The sequence below is a fragment of the Salvelinus fontinalis genome, chromosome 25, assembly GCF_029448725.1.
Source record: "Salvelinus fontinalis isolate EN_2023a chromosome 25, ASM2944872v1, whole genome shotgun sequence".
Lineage (NCBI taxonomy): Eukaryota > Metazoa > Chordata > Actinopteri > Salmoniformes > Salmonidae > Salvelinus > Salvelinus fontinalis.
Window position 1 is genome coordinate 19,997,719 of NC_074689.1, and position 12,987 is coordinate 20,010,705.

The window sequence follows — 12,987 nt, forward strand, 5'->3', positions numbered from 1 at the left end:
TCAGAGGCAGTAGAGATGACCAGGGATGTCCTCTTGATAAGTGTGTTTAGTGAGTCCGCTAGATCAGAGGCAGTAGAGATGACCAGGGATGTCCTCTTGATAAGTGTGTTTAGTGAGTCCGCTAGATCAGAGGCAGTAGAGATGACCAGGGATGTCCTCTTGATAAGTGTGTTTAGTGAGTCCGCTAGATCAGAGGCAGTAGAGATGACCAGGGATGTCCTCTTGATAAGTGTGTTTAGTGAGTCCGCTAGATCAGAGGCAGTAGAGATGACCAGGGATGTCCTCTTGATAAGTGTGTTTAGTGAGTCCGCTAGATCAGAGGCAGTAGAGATGACCAGGGATGTCCTCTTGATAAGTGTGTTTAGTGAGTCCGCTAGATCAGAGGCAGTAGAGATGACCAGGGATGTCCTCTTGATAAGTGTGTTTAGTGAGTCCGCTAGATCAGAGGCAGTAGAGATGACCAGGGATGTCCTCTTGATAAGTGTGTTTAGTGAGTCCGCTAGATCAGAGGCAGTAGAGATGACCAGGGATGTCCTCTTGATAAGTGTGTTTAGTGAGTCCGCTAGATCAGAGGCAGTAGAGATGACCAGGGATGTCCTCTTGATAAGTGTGTTTAGTGAGTCCGCTAGATCAGAGGCAGTAGAGATGACCAGGGATGTCCTCTTGATAAGTGTGTTTAGTGAGTCCGCTAGATCAGAGGCAGTAGAGATGACCAGGGATGTCCTCTTGATAAGTGTGTTTAGTGAGTCCGCTAGATCAGAGGCAGTAGAGATGACCAGGGATGTCCTCTTGATAAGTGTGTTTAGTGAGTCCGCTAGATCAGAGGCAGTAGAGATGACCAGGGATGTCCTCTTGATAAGTGTGTTTAGTGAGTCCGCTAGATCAGAGGCAGTAGAGATGACCAGGGATGTCCTCTTGATAAGTGTGTTTAGTGAGTCCGCTAGATCAGAGGCAGTAGAGATGACCAGGGATGTCCTCTTGATAAGTGTGTTTAGTGAGTCCGCTAGATCAGAGGCAGTAGAGATGACCAGGGATGTCCTCTTGATAAGTGTGTTTAGTGAGTCCTCCAGATCAGAGGCAGTAGGGATGACCAGGGATGTCCTCTTGATAAGTGTGTTTAGTGAGTCCGCTAGATCAGAGGCAGTAGAGATGACCAGGGATGTCCTCTTGATAAGTGTGTGAACTGGACCATGTTCTGTCCTGCTGAGCATTAAAAATGTAACAAGTACTTTTGGGTGTCAGGGAAAATGTATGGACAAAAAAGTACATCATTTTCTTTAGGAATGTAGTGAAGTAAAAGTAAAAGTTGCCCAAAATATTAATAGTAAAGTAGAGTACAGATAGCCCAAAAACTACTTAAGTAGCACTTTATTTTTACTTAAGTACTTTACACCACTGCCATCGGGTTCTTGGTCACCTCCCTGACCAAGGCCCTTCTCCCCAGATTGCTCAGTTTGGCCGGGGCGGCCAGCTCTAGGAAGAGTCTTGGTGGTTCCAAACTTCTTCCACTTAAGAATGATGGAGGCCACTGTGTTTTTGGGGATATTCAATGCTGCAGAGATGTTTTGGTTCCCTTCCCCAGATCTGTGCCTCGACACAATCCTGTCTCGGAGCTCTACGGACAATTCCTTCAACCTCATTGGTTTTTGCTCTGACATGCACTGTCAACTGTGTGACCTTATATAGACAGGTGTGTGACTTTCCAAATCATGTCCAATCAATTAAATTTACCACAGATGTTTCTAGAACTTGATTGGAGTCCATCTCAAGGATGATCAATGGAAACAGGATGCACCTGAGCTCAATTTCGAGTCTCATAGCAAAGAGTCTGAATATTTACGTGAATAAGATTTTAGTTTTTTTATTTAGAAAAATCTGTTTTCGCTTTGTCATTATAGGGTATTGTGTGTAGATTGTTTAGGATTAAAAAAAAGGTAATAAGAATAAGGCTGTAACGTAACAAAATATGGGAAAAGTCAAGGGGTCTGAATACTTTCCGAAGGCACAGTATATCTCTCTATTACACGTGGGAATACGTTGGAACCAATTTCCTGGTGTTTTTACAGTCTTCAATGTCCAACAATATATTTTTGCAATTATATAAAATCACTGCCAGTTGGGGTACCCTGAAGTAGTGTGTAAGTGTGTATAGAAGCATGCATAGAATTACAGTAGGTACCCTGAAGTAGTGTGTAAGTGTGTATAGAAGCATGCATAGAATTACAGTAGGTATCCTGAAGTAGTGTGTAAGTGTGTATAGAAGCATGCATAGAATTACAGTAGGTATCCTGAAGTAGTGTGTAAGTGTGTATAGAAGTATGCAGACTTACAGTAGGTATCCTGAAGTAGTGTGTAAGTGTGTATAGAAGCATGCATAGAATTACAGTAGGTATCCTGAAGTAGTGTGTAAGTGTGTATAGAAGTATGCAGACTTACAGTAGGTACCCTGAAGTAGTGTGTAAGTGTGTATAGAAGTATGCATAGACTTACAGTAGGTACCCTGAAGTAGTGTGTAAGTGTGTATAGAAGCATGCATAGAATTACAGTAGGTACCCTGAAGTAGTGTGTAAGTGTGTATAGAAGCATGCATAGAATTACAGTAGGTACCCTGAAGTAGTGTGTAAGTGTGTATAGAAGCATGCATAGAATTACAGTAGGTACCCTGAAGTAGTGTGTAAGTGTGTATAGAAGCATGCATAGAATTACAGTAGGTACCCTGAAGTAGTGTGTAAGTGTGTATAGAAGTATGCAGACTTACAGTAGGTACCCTGAAGTAGTGTGTAAGTGTGTATAGAAGTATGCATAGACTTACAGTAGGTACCCTGAAGTAGTGTGTAAGTGTGTATAGAAGTACATATAGACTTACAGTAGGTATCCAGCGCTAACAGTCCAGGTCCTGACCAGACCTTTGAGCCACTGCCGTGTGTGACCCTGCTCTAGGAGAGCTGGCAGAACCACCTGCAGCAGCAACAGCTCTAGAGAGAGCTCACTGACTGGGGCATCACTGGAGAGTGAGACAGAGAGAGAGGACAGAGGAGCGGGGAGAGAAAGGAGAGGAGGAGGATAGAGGAAGGAGACGGGAGGGTGTTAGGAAACACTCGCATCCAAATACAACACTTATACACACTGCAGCTCTCCAGGACCAGGGGTGGCAACCACTGCTGGCCACAGTTGAGCCACGTAGGTGTACCTGTAGAGGAGGACGTTGTAGGGGAGGAAGGCAGGGAGGAAGACCTTTATGATCCTGATGGGCAACCACAGCATCAGGAGGACGATAGAACCAAACACCACCTAGGGGGACAAGAGGAGAGATCAAACCCAGAGCTGAGCATATAACTACTCGTTAGGAACAATGTAGGTCTGAAATGTAGTGTTCACCAAGTGCTGATCTCAATGTATCGTGCCACAGACAGGATGAACCTGCGGATGTGTCTGTAGATGTACGTACCAGACAGGATGTGTACGTACCACAGACAGGATGAACCTGCAGAGGTGTCTGTAGATGTACGTATCACAGACAGGATGAACCTGCGGATGTGTCTGTAGATGTACGTACCACAGACAGGATGAACCTGCAGAGGTGTCTGTAGATGTACGTACCAGACAGGATGTACCTGCGGATGTGTCTGTAGATGTACGTACCACAGACAGGATGTGTACGTACCACAGACAGGATGAACCTGCAGAGGTGTCTGTAGATGTACGTACCACAGACAGGATGAACCTGCGGATGTGTCTGTAGATGTACGTACCACAGACAGGATGTACCTGCGGATGTGTCTGTAGATGTACGTACCACAGACAGGATGTGTACGTACCACAGACAGGATGTACCTGCGGATGTGTCTGTAGATGTACGTACCACAGACAGGATGTGTACGTACCACAGACAGGATGAACCTGCAGAGGTGTCTGTAGATGTACGTACCACAGACAGGATGAACCTGCGGATGTGTCTGTAGATGTACGTATCACAGACAGGATGAACCTGCGGATGTGTCTGTAGATGTACGTACCACAGACAGGATGTGTACGTACCACAGACAGGATGAACCTGCAGAGGTGTCTGTAGATGTACGTACCACAGACAGGATGAACCTGCGGATGTGTCTGTAGATGTACGTACCACAGACAGGATGTGTACGTACCACAGACAGGATGAACCTGCGGATGTGTCTGTAGATGTACGTACCACAGACAGGATGAACCTGCGGAGGTGTCTGTAGATGTACGTACCACAGACAGGATGAACCTGCGGAGGTGTCTGTAGATGTACGTATCACAGACAGGATGAACCTGCGGTTGTGTCTGTAGATGTACGTACCACAGACAGGATGAACCTGCGGTTGTGTCTGTAGATGTACGTACCACAGACAGGATGAACCTGCGGAGGTGTCTGTAGATGTACGTACCACAGACAGGATGAACCTGCGGATGTGTCTGTAGATGTACGTACCACAGACAGGATGAACCTGCGGAGGTGTCTGTAGATGTACGTACCAGACAGGATGAATCTGCAGAGGTGTCTGTAGATGTACGTACCACAGACAGGATGAACCTGCAGAGGTGTCTGTAGATGTACGTACCAGACAGGATGAATCTGCAGAGGTGTCTGTAGATGTACGTACCACAGACAGGATGAACCTGCGGATGTGTCTGTAGATGTACGTACCACAGACAGGATGAACCTGCGGATGTGTCTGTAGATGTACGTACCACAGACAGGATGAACCTGCGGAGGTGTCTGTAGATGTACGTACCACAGACAGGATGAACCTGCGGAGGTGTCTGTAGATGTACGTACCACAGACAGGATGAACCTGCGGAGGTGTCTGTAGATGTACGTACCACAGACAGGATGAACCTGCGGAGGTGTCTGTAGATGTACGTACCACAGACAGGATGAACCTGCGGATGTGTCTGTAGATGTACGTACCACAGACAGGATGAACCTGCGGATGTGTCTGTAGATGTACGTACCACAGACAGAATGAACCTGCGGATGTGTCTGTAGATGTACGTACCACAGACAGAATGAACCTGCGGAGGTGTCTGTAGATGTACGTACCAGACAGGATGTGTACGTACCACAGACAGGATGAACCTGCGGATGTGTCTGTAGATGTACGTACCACAGACAGGATGAACCTGCGGAGGTGTCTGTAGATGTACGTACCACAGACAGGATGGACCTGCAGAGGTGTCTGTAGATGTACGTACCACAGACAGGATGAACCTGCGGAGGTGTCTGTAGATGTACGTACCACAGACAGGATGAACCTGCGGAGGTGTCTGTAGATGTATGTACCACAGACAGGATGAACCTGCGGAGGTGTCTGTAGATGTACGTACCACAGACAGGATGAACCTGCGGAGGTGTCTGTAGATGTACGTACCACAGACAGGATGAACCTGCGGAGGTGTCTGTAGATGTACGTACCACAGACAGGATGAACCTGCGGATGTGTCTGTAGATGTACGTACCACAGACAGGATGAACCTGCGGATGTGTCTGTAGATGTACGTACCACAGACAGGATGAACCTGCGGATGTGTCTGTAGATGTACGTACCACAGACAGAATGAACCTGCGGAGGTGTCTGTAGATGTACGTACCAGACAGGATGTGTACGTACCACAGACAGGATGAACCTGCGGATGTGTCTGTAGATGTACGTACCACAGACAGGATGAACCTGCGGAGGTGTCTGTAGATGTACGTACCACAGACAGGATGGACCTGCAGAGGTGTCTGTAGATGTACGTACCACAGACAGGATGAACCTGCGGAGGTGTCTGTAGATGTACGTACCACAGACAGGATGAACCTGCGGAGGTGTCTGTAGATGTATGTACCACAGACAGGATGAACCTGCGGAGGTGTCTGTAGATGTACGTACCACAGACAGGATGAACCTGCGGATGTGTCTGTAGATAGGTAGGTGGATCATCTCCTGGACTGGGTTGAAGTCTGGATCGTTCAGGTTTCTCAGAAACCACAGGACCCCAGGCCTCAGCACCTGACCCAACACAGCAACTCATCAACACACTAACAAAGCAGTCAATGAGAATGTCTCCAAAGTCACCCTATATAGTGCACTACTTTATTTTTATAATAATACATGTTTTAAGGGGTTTTATGTATGTTATTAAGATAGGATAGTGACGAGGAGGCAGGAAAGGTAGGAGAGTTTGCGAGTCAGAAGGGCAAGATTCAGATTCTAACCAATGCCCGAATCTGTTAGCACTAGGCTGTACGGTCCACAGAACTAACCCTATGGGCCCCGGTCAAAAGTACCACACTATAAAAGGGAAAAGGGTGTCATTTGGGTCTCAGCCTAAGTGTGAGCCCTGTCCCCTACCTCTCTCAGTAGGAGGATGAAGGATGCGAAGTAGAAGACGTAGACCATTCCCACCAGCCAGTGGAGGAACATGGTGGTGCCTGGAGCAGACTTAAAACTCAGCTCTCTGTCCTTCAGAGACGCATCAAACATCTCCTGCAGAACGGATGGAAGAGAAACGTGTTTTTATTTAAGAAAGCAGGGAGGAAAGATAGAGAGCAATGTTTGATGATAAAAAGGGAGAGAGGTGGAGAGAGACAGGGGGGAGAGAGGTGGAGAGAGACAGGGGAGAGAGAGTTGGAGAGAGACAGGGGAGAGAGAGGTGGAGAGAGACAGGGGGGGGAGAGAGGTGGAGACAGGGGGGAGAGAGGTGGAGAGAGACAGGGGGGAGAGAGGTGGAGAGAGACAGGGGGAGAGAGAGGTGGAGAGAGACAGGGGGAGAGAGAGGTGGAGAGAGACAGGGGGGAGAGAGGTGGAGAGACAGGGGGAGAGAGGTGGAGAGAGACAGGGGGGAGAGAGGTGGAGAGAGACAGGGGGAGAGAGAGGTGGAGAGAGACAGGGGGAGAGAGAGGTGGAGAGAGACAGGGGGGAGAGAGGTGGAGAGAGACAGGGGGAGAGAGAGGTGGAGAGAGACAGGGGGGAGAGAGGTGGAGAGAGACAGGGGGGAGAGAGGTGGAGAGAGACAGGGGGGGAGAGAGGTGGAGAGAGACAGGGGGGAGAGAGGTGGAGAGAGACAGGGGGGAGAGAGGTGGAGAGAGACAGGGGGAGAGAGAGGTGGAGAGAGACAGGGGAGAGAGAGGTGGAGAGAGCAAGAAGAGAGACAGATTAGGAAGAAAGAGGTATGTCTGTACTAAAGAGCAGATGTCGAGCCACCAGCCACAGATGAGGGGGAAAACTCCTATCTCCACGACAACCAGCAAAGAGACCTGGAACACACACACACCATGTTAAACACACACATGCCAACAGGGACTATGCAGGAAAACTCAGACATTTCATAAATCATTCATTGATGTCAAAGGAAGATTCACAGTAAAAAACGTTGCACTACAACCTTCATTTAGTTTTCCTCTTAAAGTCAAGTCGTTCTACACTGAGTGAACAAAACATTAAGGACACCTTCCTAATATTGAGTTGCACCCCTTTTTGCCCTCAAAAATAGCCTCAATATGTTGGGGCATGGACTCTACAAGGTGTCGAAAGCGTTCCACAGGGATGCTGGCCCAGTTGCCTCCAATGCTTCCCACCGTTGTGTCAAGTTGGCTGGATGTCCTTCGGGTGGTGGACCATTCTTTGGGGCGGTAGCGCAGCCTAGTGGTTAGAGTGTTGGACTAGTAACCGAAAGGTTGCAAGATCGAATCCCCGAACTGACAAGGTACAAATCTGTAGTTCTGCCCCTGAACAAGGCAGTTAACCCACTGTTCCTAGGCCGTCATTGAAAATAAGAATTTGTTCTTAACTGACTTGCCTAGCTAAATAGAGGTAAAATATATTTTTTTATTCTTGATAAACATGGGAAACTGTTGAGTGGGGGGAAAAAAACAGCTGTTCCTGGCACCTACTACCATACCCCGTTAAATATTTTGTCTTGCCCATTCACGCTCTGAATGTTAAACATACACAATCAATGTCTCAATTGTCTCAAGGCTTAAACATTCTTCTTTTACCTGTCTCGTCCCCTTCATCTACACTGATTGAAGTGGATTTAACAGGTGACCTCAATAAGGAATCATAAGTCTATGTTATGGAAAGAGAAAGTGCGTTCCTAATGTTTTGTACGCTCAGTGTTGAATTTAATTCAGATTTACAGTAATAGATTTAAAACCGAAATGTTACCTTGACAACAATATAGCAGACCCCTAGTAGACGGCGGGACCTCTGGAACCTGACCAGAGCAGCAAACCCCTGAGAGACACCACTTAAGAAAAAAACACAGGTTGACACGAGAACAAGAGTGAAATTCTAGAGTCAAGTTCAGGACAGGATCAACAGTCCACAGGAACAGGCAGTACAGTCATTTTTTTCAGTGGTGTTATAAGCAGTTATAGAAGGAAAAATCGTTTTGAATGTTTTTTTTTCATCCTTGCCCCTCCTCCCAACATTAAGACACCTTATTCAGTCTTCAAATCACTATTTAAAACTTTATAATAGGCCTTTTATCATCTGGACAGTCAAGGAAAAGTAGATAGCTAACAATTCTCTCTTTGATTTCTTAAACACTGCGCACCCAGCAAAAAACTGGCCTTTGCTATGGAAACTCAATTGCAGCAAAGTGCAGTGAGGGACAGGACAGGAAACAGGACAGGAAAGTCGGGACAGGACAGGAAAGTTGTCGGGGTTATAGAACTGTGGTGGGATCGGGACAGGACAAGACCGGAATGCATTTTTCCTCCCGTATTAACCTCTAAAACACATAATTTTATACACAAAAACAATGGAAAGGTCTCTATGGTAACACTGCATGGTCACAGGAAGTGATCCCCATCAGTAGACGGAAGGATACGTGACAGAGGATGAGCGTCATGGCCAGCAGGATGTACCCCACGATGGTCGTGATCAGGCCCTCGAAATGGGAAGCTTGAACCTAGAGAAGACACACATATTCAATACCATTCTGTGGTGGCAGAATTTGAGGTGAGCTGTTGTAACTTCTCCAGGGATATGTTCTGTGTTGGACTGGGATGTTATGCCTTTAATACACTCCTGGTATGTCTGCAACCTAACACAAGGCCATTGTGCTCCGGGAATGGTTGCTTGTATAAAGACCTGTTGTGTAAACAATATGATAGTATTATTACCTCCCACTAAATAAGGGACATGGAACCATTTACTCTTCGAGTTCTTCCCTGTGAAATCAGAGATAGATCTCCCCTGCAGCTGCTTGATTAAAGATTGTTCTATTACACAATTAAATAGTCACTGTCTTAATCTTTGGATCAAATTTTCCACAAAAATTCCATATCATTATACCTCTACGTTTTGCTCAGAAAGGCAGGAGAGGTATGATACAAACGGTTCCTTACATATTCCTCAAAGCCAAGTCCCACGACAGAGAAGTGACCAATGTGGTATGGACAGAACGCTGGAAGAGAGAACCAGAAGATATATCAAAGCTCCCAGGCTTATCCTGAGCCCTACCACCGTACCAGGCTAGTTGGTTTTAAGAAGGGTATTACGCTAGAGAGTTTGTGTTAGTGTACTCACCGAACACCAGGATGAAGAGGGTGTTCAGAGACACAACCCAGAACACATGCTCCTGGAAGACGAGAGACAACGCAAAATGTCACGTCACTACTTTCTAGTGCCACTGCTTAGAAAACAGACAACCCCTTCCTTCACTGCAATAACATCCCACATTAAGTCTGCTAATCATACTCTATACCAGGTGTGTAAATATTACTCTATACCAGGTGTGTAAATATTACTCTATACCAGGTGTGTAAATATTACTCTATACCAGGTGTGTAAATATTACTCTATTCCAGGTGTGTAAATATTACTCTATACCAGGTGTGTAAATATTACTCTATACCAGGTGTGTAAATATTACTCTATACCAGGTGTGTAAATATTACTCTATACCAGGTGTGTAAATATTACTCTATACCAGGTGTGTAAATATTACTCTATACCAGGTGTGTAAAATACTTACTAAGAACACCAAGGAGCCATCCAGTCCAAGCATCTGAGGTAGAGAGAGACATTACGAGGTGATCGATGTAGTCATGGATAGTGTTGTGTCATGAAGTTGAGTCATGACAGATGTGTTGGAGATTGTTGAAACTAAACCAGTCTTACCCTCTCCCAGGTGAGCTCCTCTGCTGCTCTGTCCCATTCTAGAGCATTCCAGTTCATATCATCTACACATAGACAGAGAGACAGAAACAGAGATGTAGAAAGAGAGAAATAGTGAGAGAGATAAAGATAGAGATTGATAGAGCGAGAAAGAGATGGGGAGAAAGACATATTATATAACTTAGTATTGCCGTTGCCATATGTTACCCGTCAGCTGAGGGCTGGCCCTAGTCTCCTACCTTGAGCTCCATTGTTGGCGTCCGCATCTTCAGCCGCCGCCGCCTCTTCCTCATTGTCTAGTTCTGGTTCCTCCCCCTGTTCTGGGAGGCCGTCTGGGGGCTCTGGCTCTGCCTCGTTGTGAGCTGGAGGGGCGGCGGGGGCAGGGGGGGCTGCAGGGGGGTCATCAGCTGCTCCCTGACCTGCACCTGCAGCCTGGGGGAGGAATGTGGATGGAGGGGCTGTAAGTGGGTGTGAGATCTTGTGTGCGAATGTATGTGTTACTTTGCGTGCGTGTGTTACCTCGTTGGGCTGTTGTCCAGCTGCGTTGGGCTGGGGCTGCTGGTGGTGCTCCAGCCACAGGGGGGGACCACCATGGACAATCTGCTCTCTTAACCACACCAAGCTGATGAAAGCACACAGCGAACACGTCACCACGAAACAGCCCTGTAGACAGTCCGCCAGCAGGTTCTCTCTACCAGGAGGGGGAGGAGAGAAAGACAGATGAATGTTCTACAACACTGTGATTCAAAAAGGCATTCACATCGGAGTTCTTGTTGTAGGTTGGTAGGAATAATGCAACAATATTTTTTTTGATGACCTATAGTACTGGAAATGGATAAAACATCTCATATGAGGAGGGGGTGAGGAGTTACAGAGTCTGATTGGCGAAGGAGGAGGAGACGACATCAGAACTCACGTGGAAAGCATGTCCAATGGCAGCGTCAGGAGCGAGCTCACGGAGCCGGTAAACAGACACTTGTAGATTCGACCTGAAGAGAAGAGGGAGACCGAGAGGAGCTATGGGCATCTCACCATTGAAGGAAACACTGAAGAGAGATGTATATAAAGTACTCTTAGAATCAATTGAACACCTAAAACATTAACTGACAACTGAAGCCAAATGTGTTTAGGAGGGGGCAGCCTAAGTAATTGTATGAGAAACCCTTATATTGTAATCCTGAATGTTTTCCTCACAGTCCTAATAGAGTGGAGAGTGTACAAACTAGTGTAAGATGGCACCGCCAGATATGTTCGCCTCGCTTCGAGTTCTTAGGAAACTACGCAGTATTTTGTTTTTTTTATGTATTATTTCTTATATTGTTACCCCAGGAAATTTGAGGTCTTATTACATACAGCCGGGAAGAACTATTGGATATAAGAGCGACGTCAACTTACCAACATTACGACCAGGAATACGACTTTCCCGAAGCGGATCCTCTGTTTGAACCACCACCCAGGACAATGGAACTAATCCCAGAAGCCGACCCAAAACAATGGCGCCGCAGAAGGGGCAGACAGAGCGGCCTCCTGGTCAGGCTCCGTAGACGTGCACATCGTCCACCGCTCCCGAGTATACTACTCGCCACTGTCCAGTCTCTTGACAACAAGATAGATCAAATTCGAGCAAGGGTTGCCTTCCAGAGAGACTTCAGAGATTGCAACATTCTCTGTTTCACAGAAACACGGCTCTCTCAGGATATATTGTCGGAATCGGTTCAGCCACCGGTCTTCTCCATGCATCGCGCCAACAGAGATTAACTCCTCTCTGGGAAGACGAAGGGCGGGGGTGTATGCTTCATGATTAACGACTCATGGTGTAATCATAACATCATACAGGAACTCAAGTCCTTCTGCTCACCCGACCTAGAATTCCTTACAAATCAAATGCCGGCCATATTATCTCCCAAGACAATTCTTGTCAGTTATCGTCACAGCGGTGTACATTCCCCCTCAAGCAGGTACCACTACAGCCCTCAAGGAACTTCACTAGACTCTATGTAAACTGGAAACCATATATCCTGAGGCTGCATTTATTGTAGCTGGGGATTTTAACAAAGCAAATTTGAGAACAAGGCTACCTAAATTCAAAAAGCATATTGATTGCGCGGGTGTAATACACTCAATCACTGCTACTCTAACTTCCGCGATGCATACAAAGCCCTCCCCCGCACTCCCTTCGGCAAATCCGACCACGACGCCATCTTGCTCCTGCCGTCTTAAAGGCAGAAACTCAAATAGGATGTACCAGTGACTAGAACCATTCAACGCTGGTCTGACCAATCGGAATCAACGCTTCAAGATTGTTTTGATCACGCGAACTGGGATATGTACTGGTCAGCCTCATAACAACATCGATCTATATGCTGACTCGGTGAGTGAGTTTATAAAGAAGTGCATTGGAGAGTTTGTACCCACTGTGACTATTAAAACCTACCCTAACCAGAAACCGTGGATGGACGGCAGTATTCACGCAAAACTGAAAGCGCGAACCACGACATTTAAACATGGAAAGAGGTCTGGGAATATGGCTGAATATAAACAGTGTAGTTATTCCCTCCACAAGGCAATCAAACAAGCAAAATTCTGGTACAGGGACGAAGTGGAGTCGTAATTCAACGGCTCAGACACGAGACGTATGTGGAAGAGTCGACAGGAAATCACAGACTACAAAAAGAAAAGCAGCCACGTCACGGACACCAACATCACGCTTCCAGACAAACTAAACACCTTCTTTGCCCGCTTTGAGGATAATACCATCAAGTTTGCAGACGACAACAGTAGTGGGCTTGATTACCAACAACAATGAGACCGTGTACAAGGAGGAGGTGAGGGCCCTCGGAGTGTGGTGTCA

The 12,987-nt window shown here is 46.6% G+C and overlaps 1 protein-coding gene across 3 annotated transcripts in view; it reads right to left on the bottom strand.

Annotated features, from left to right (window-relative positions):
* The window catches only part of LOC129822962 (E3 ubiquitin-protein ligase MARCHF6-like), a 30,696-nt gene that overhangs the window by 6,211 nt on the left and 11,498 nt on the right, over positions 1-12,987 (bottom strand). For 2 of the 3 annotated variants that reach the window (XM_055881557.1, XM_055881556.1), the window contains exons 5-18: positions 11,053-11,125; positions 10,656-10,827; positions 10,376-10,568; positions 10,140-10,201; positions 9,994-10,026; positions 9,546-9,597; positions 9,365-9,423; positions 8,845-8,925; positions 8,178-8,246; positions 7,193-7,267; positions 6,363-6,497; positions 5,901-6,020; positions 3,191-3,291; positions 2,867-3,004 (exon numbers count right to left, since the gene is read on the bottom strand). In XM_055881557.1, the coding sequence (XP_055737532.1) occupies positions 2,867-3,004; positions 3,191-3,291; positions 5,901-6,020; positions 6,363-6,497; positions 7,193-7,267; positions 8,178-8,246; positions 8,845-8,925; positions 9,365-9,423; positions 9,546-9,597; positions 9,994-10,026; positions 10,140-10,201; positions 10,376-10,568; positions 10,656-10,827; positions 11,053-11,125 (1,363 nt within the window). The remainder of the gene's footprint in view (positions 1-2,866; positions 3,005-3,190; positions 3,292-5,900; positions 6,021-6,362; positions 6,498-7,192; positions 7,268-8,177; positions 8,247-8,844; positions 8,926-9,364; positions 9,424-9,545; positions 9,598-9,993; positions 10,027-10,139; positions 10,202-10,375; positions 10,569-10,655; positions 10,828-11,052; positions 11,126-12,987) is intronic. The other variant, XM_055881558.1, reaches the window with a different exon arrangement.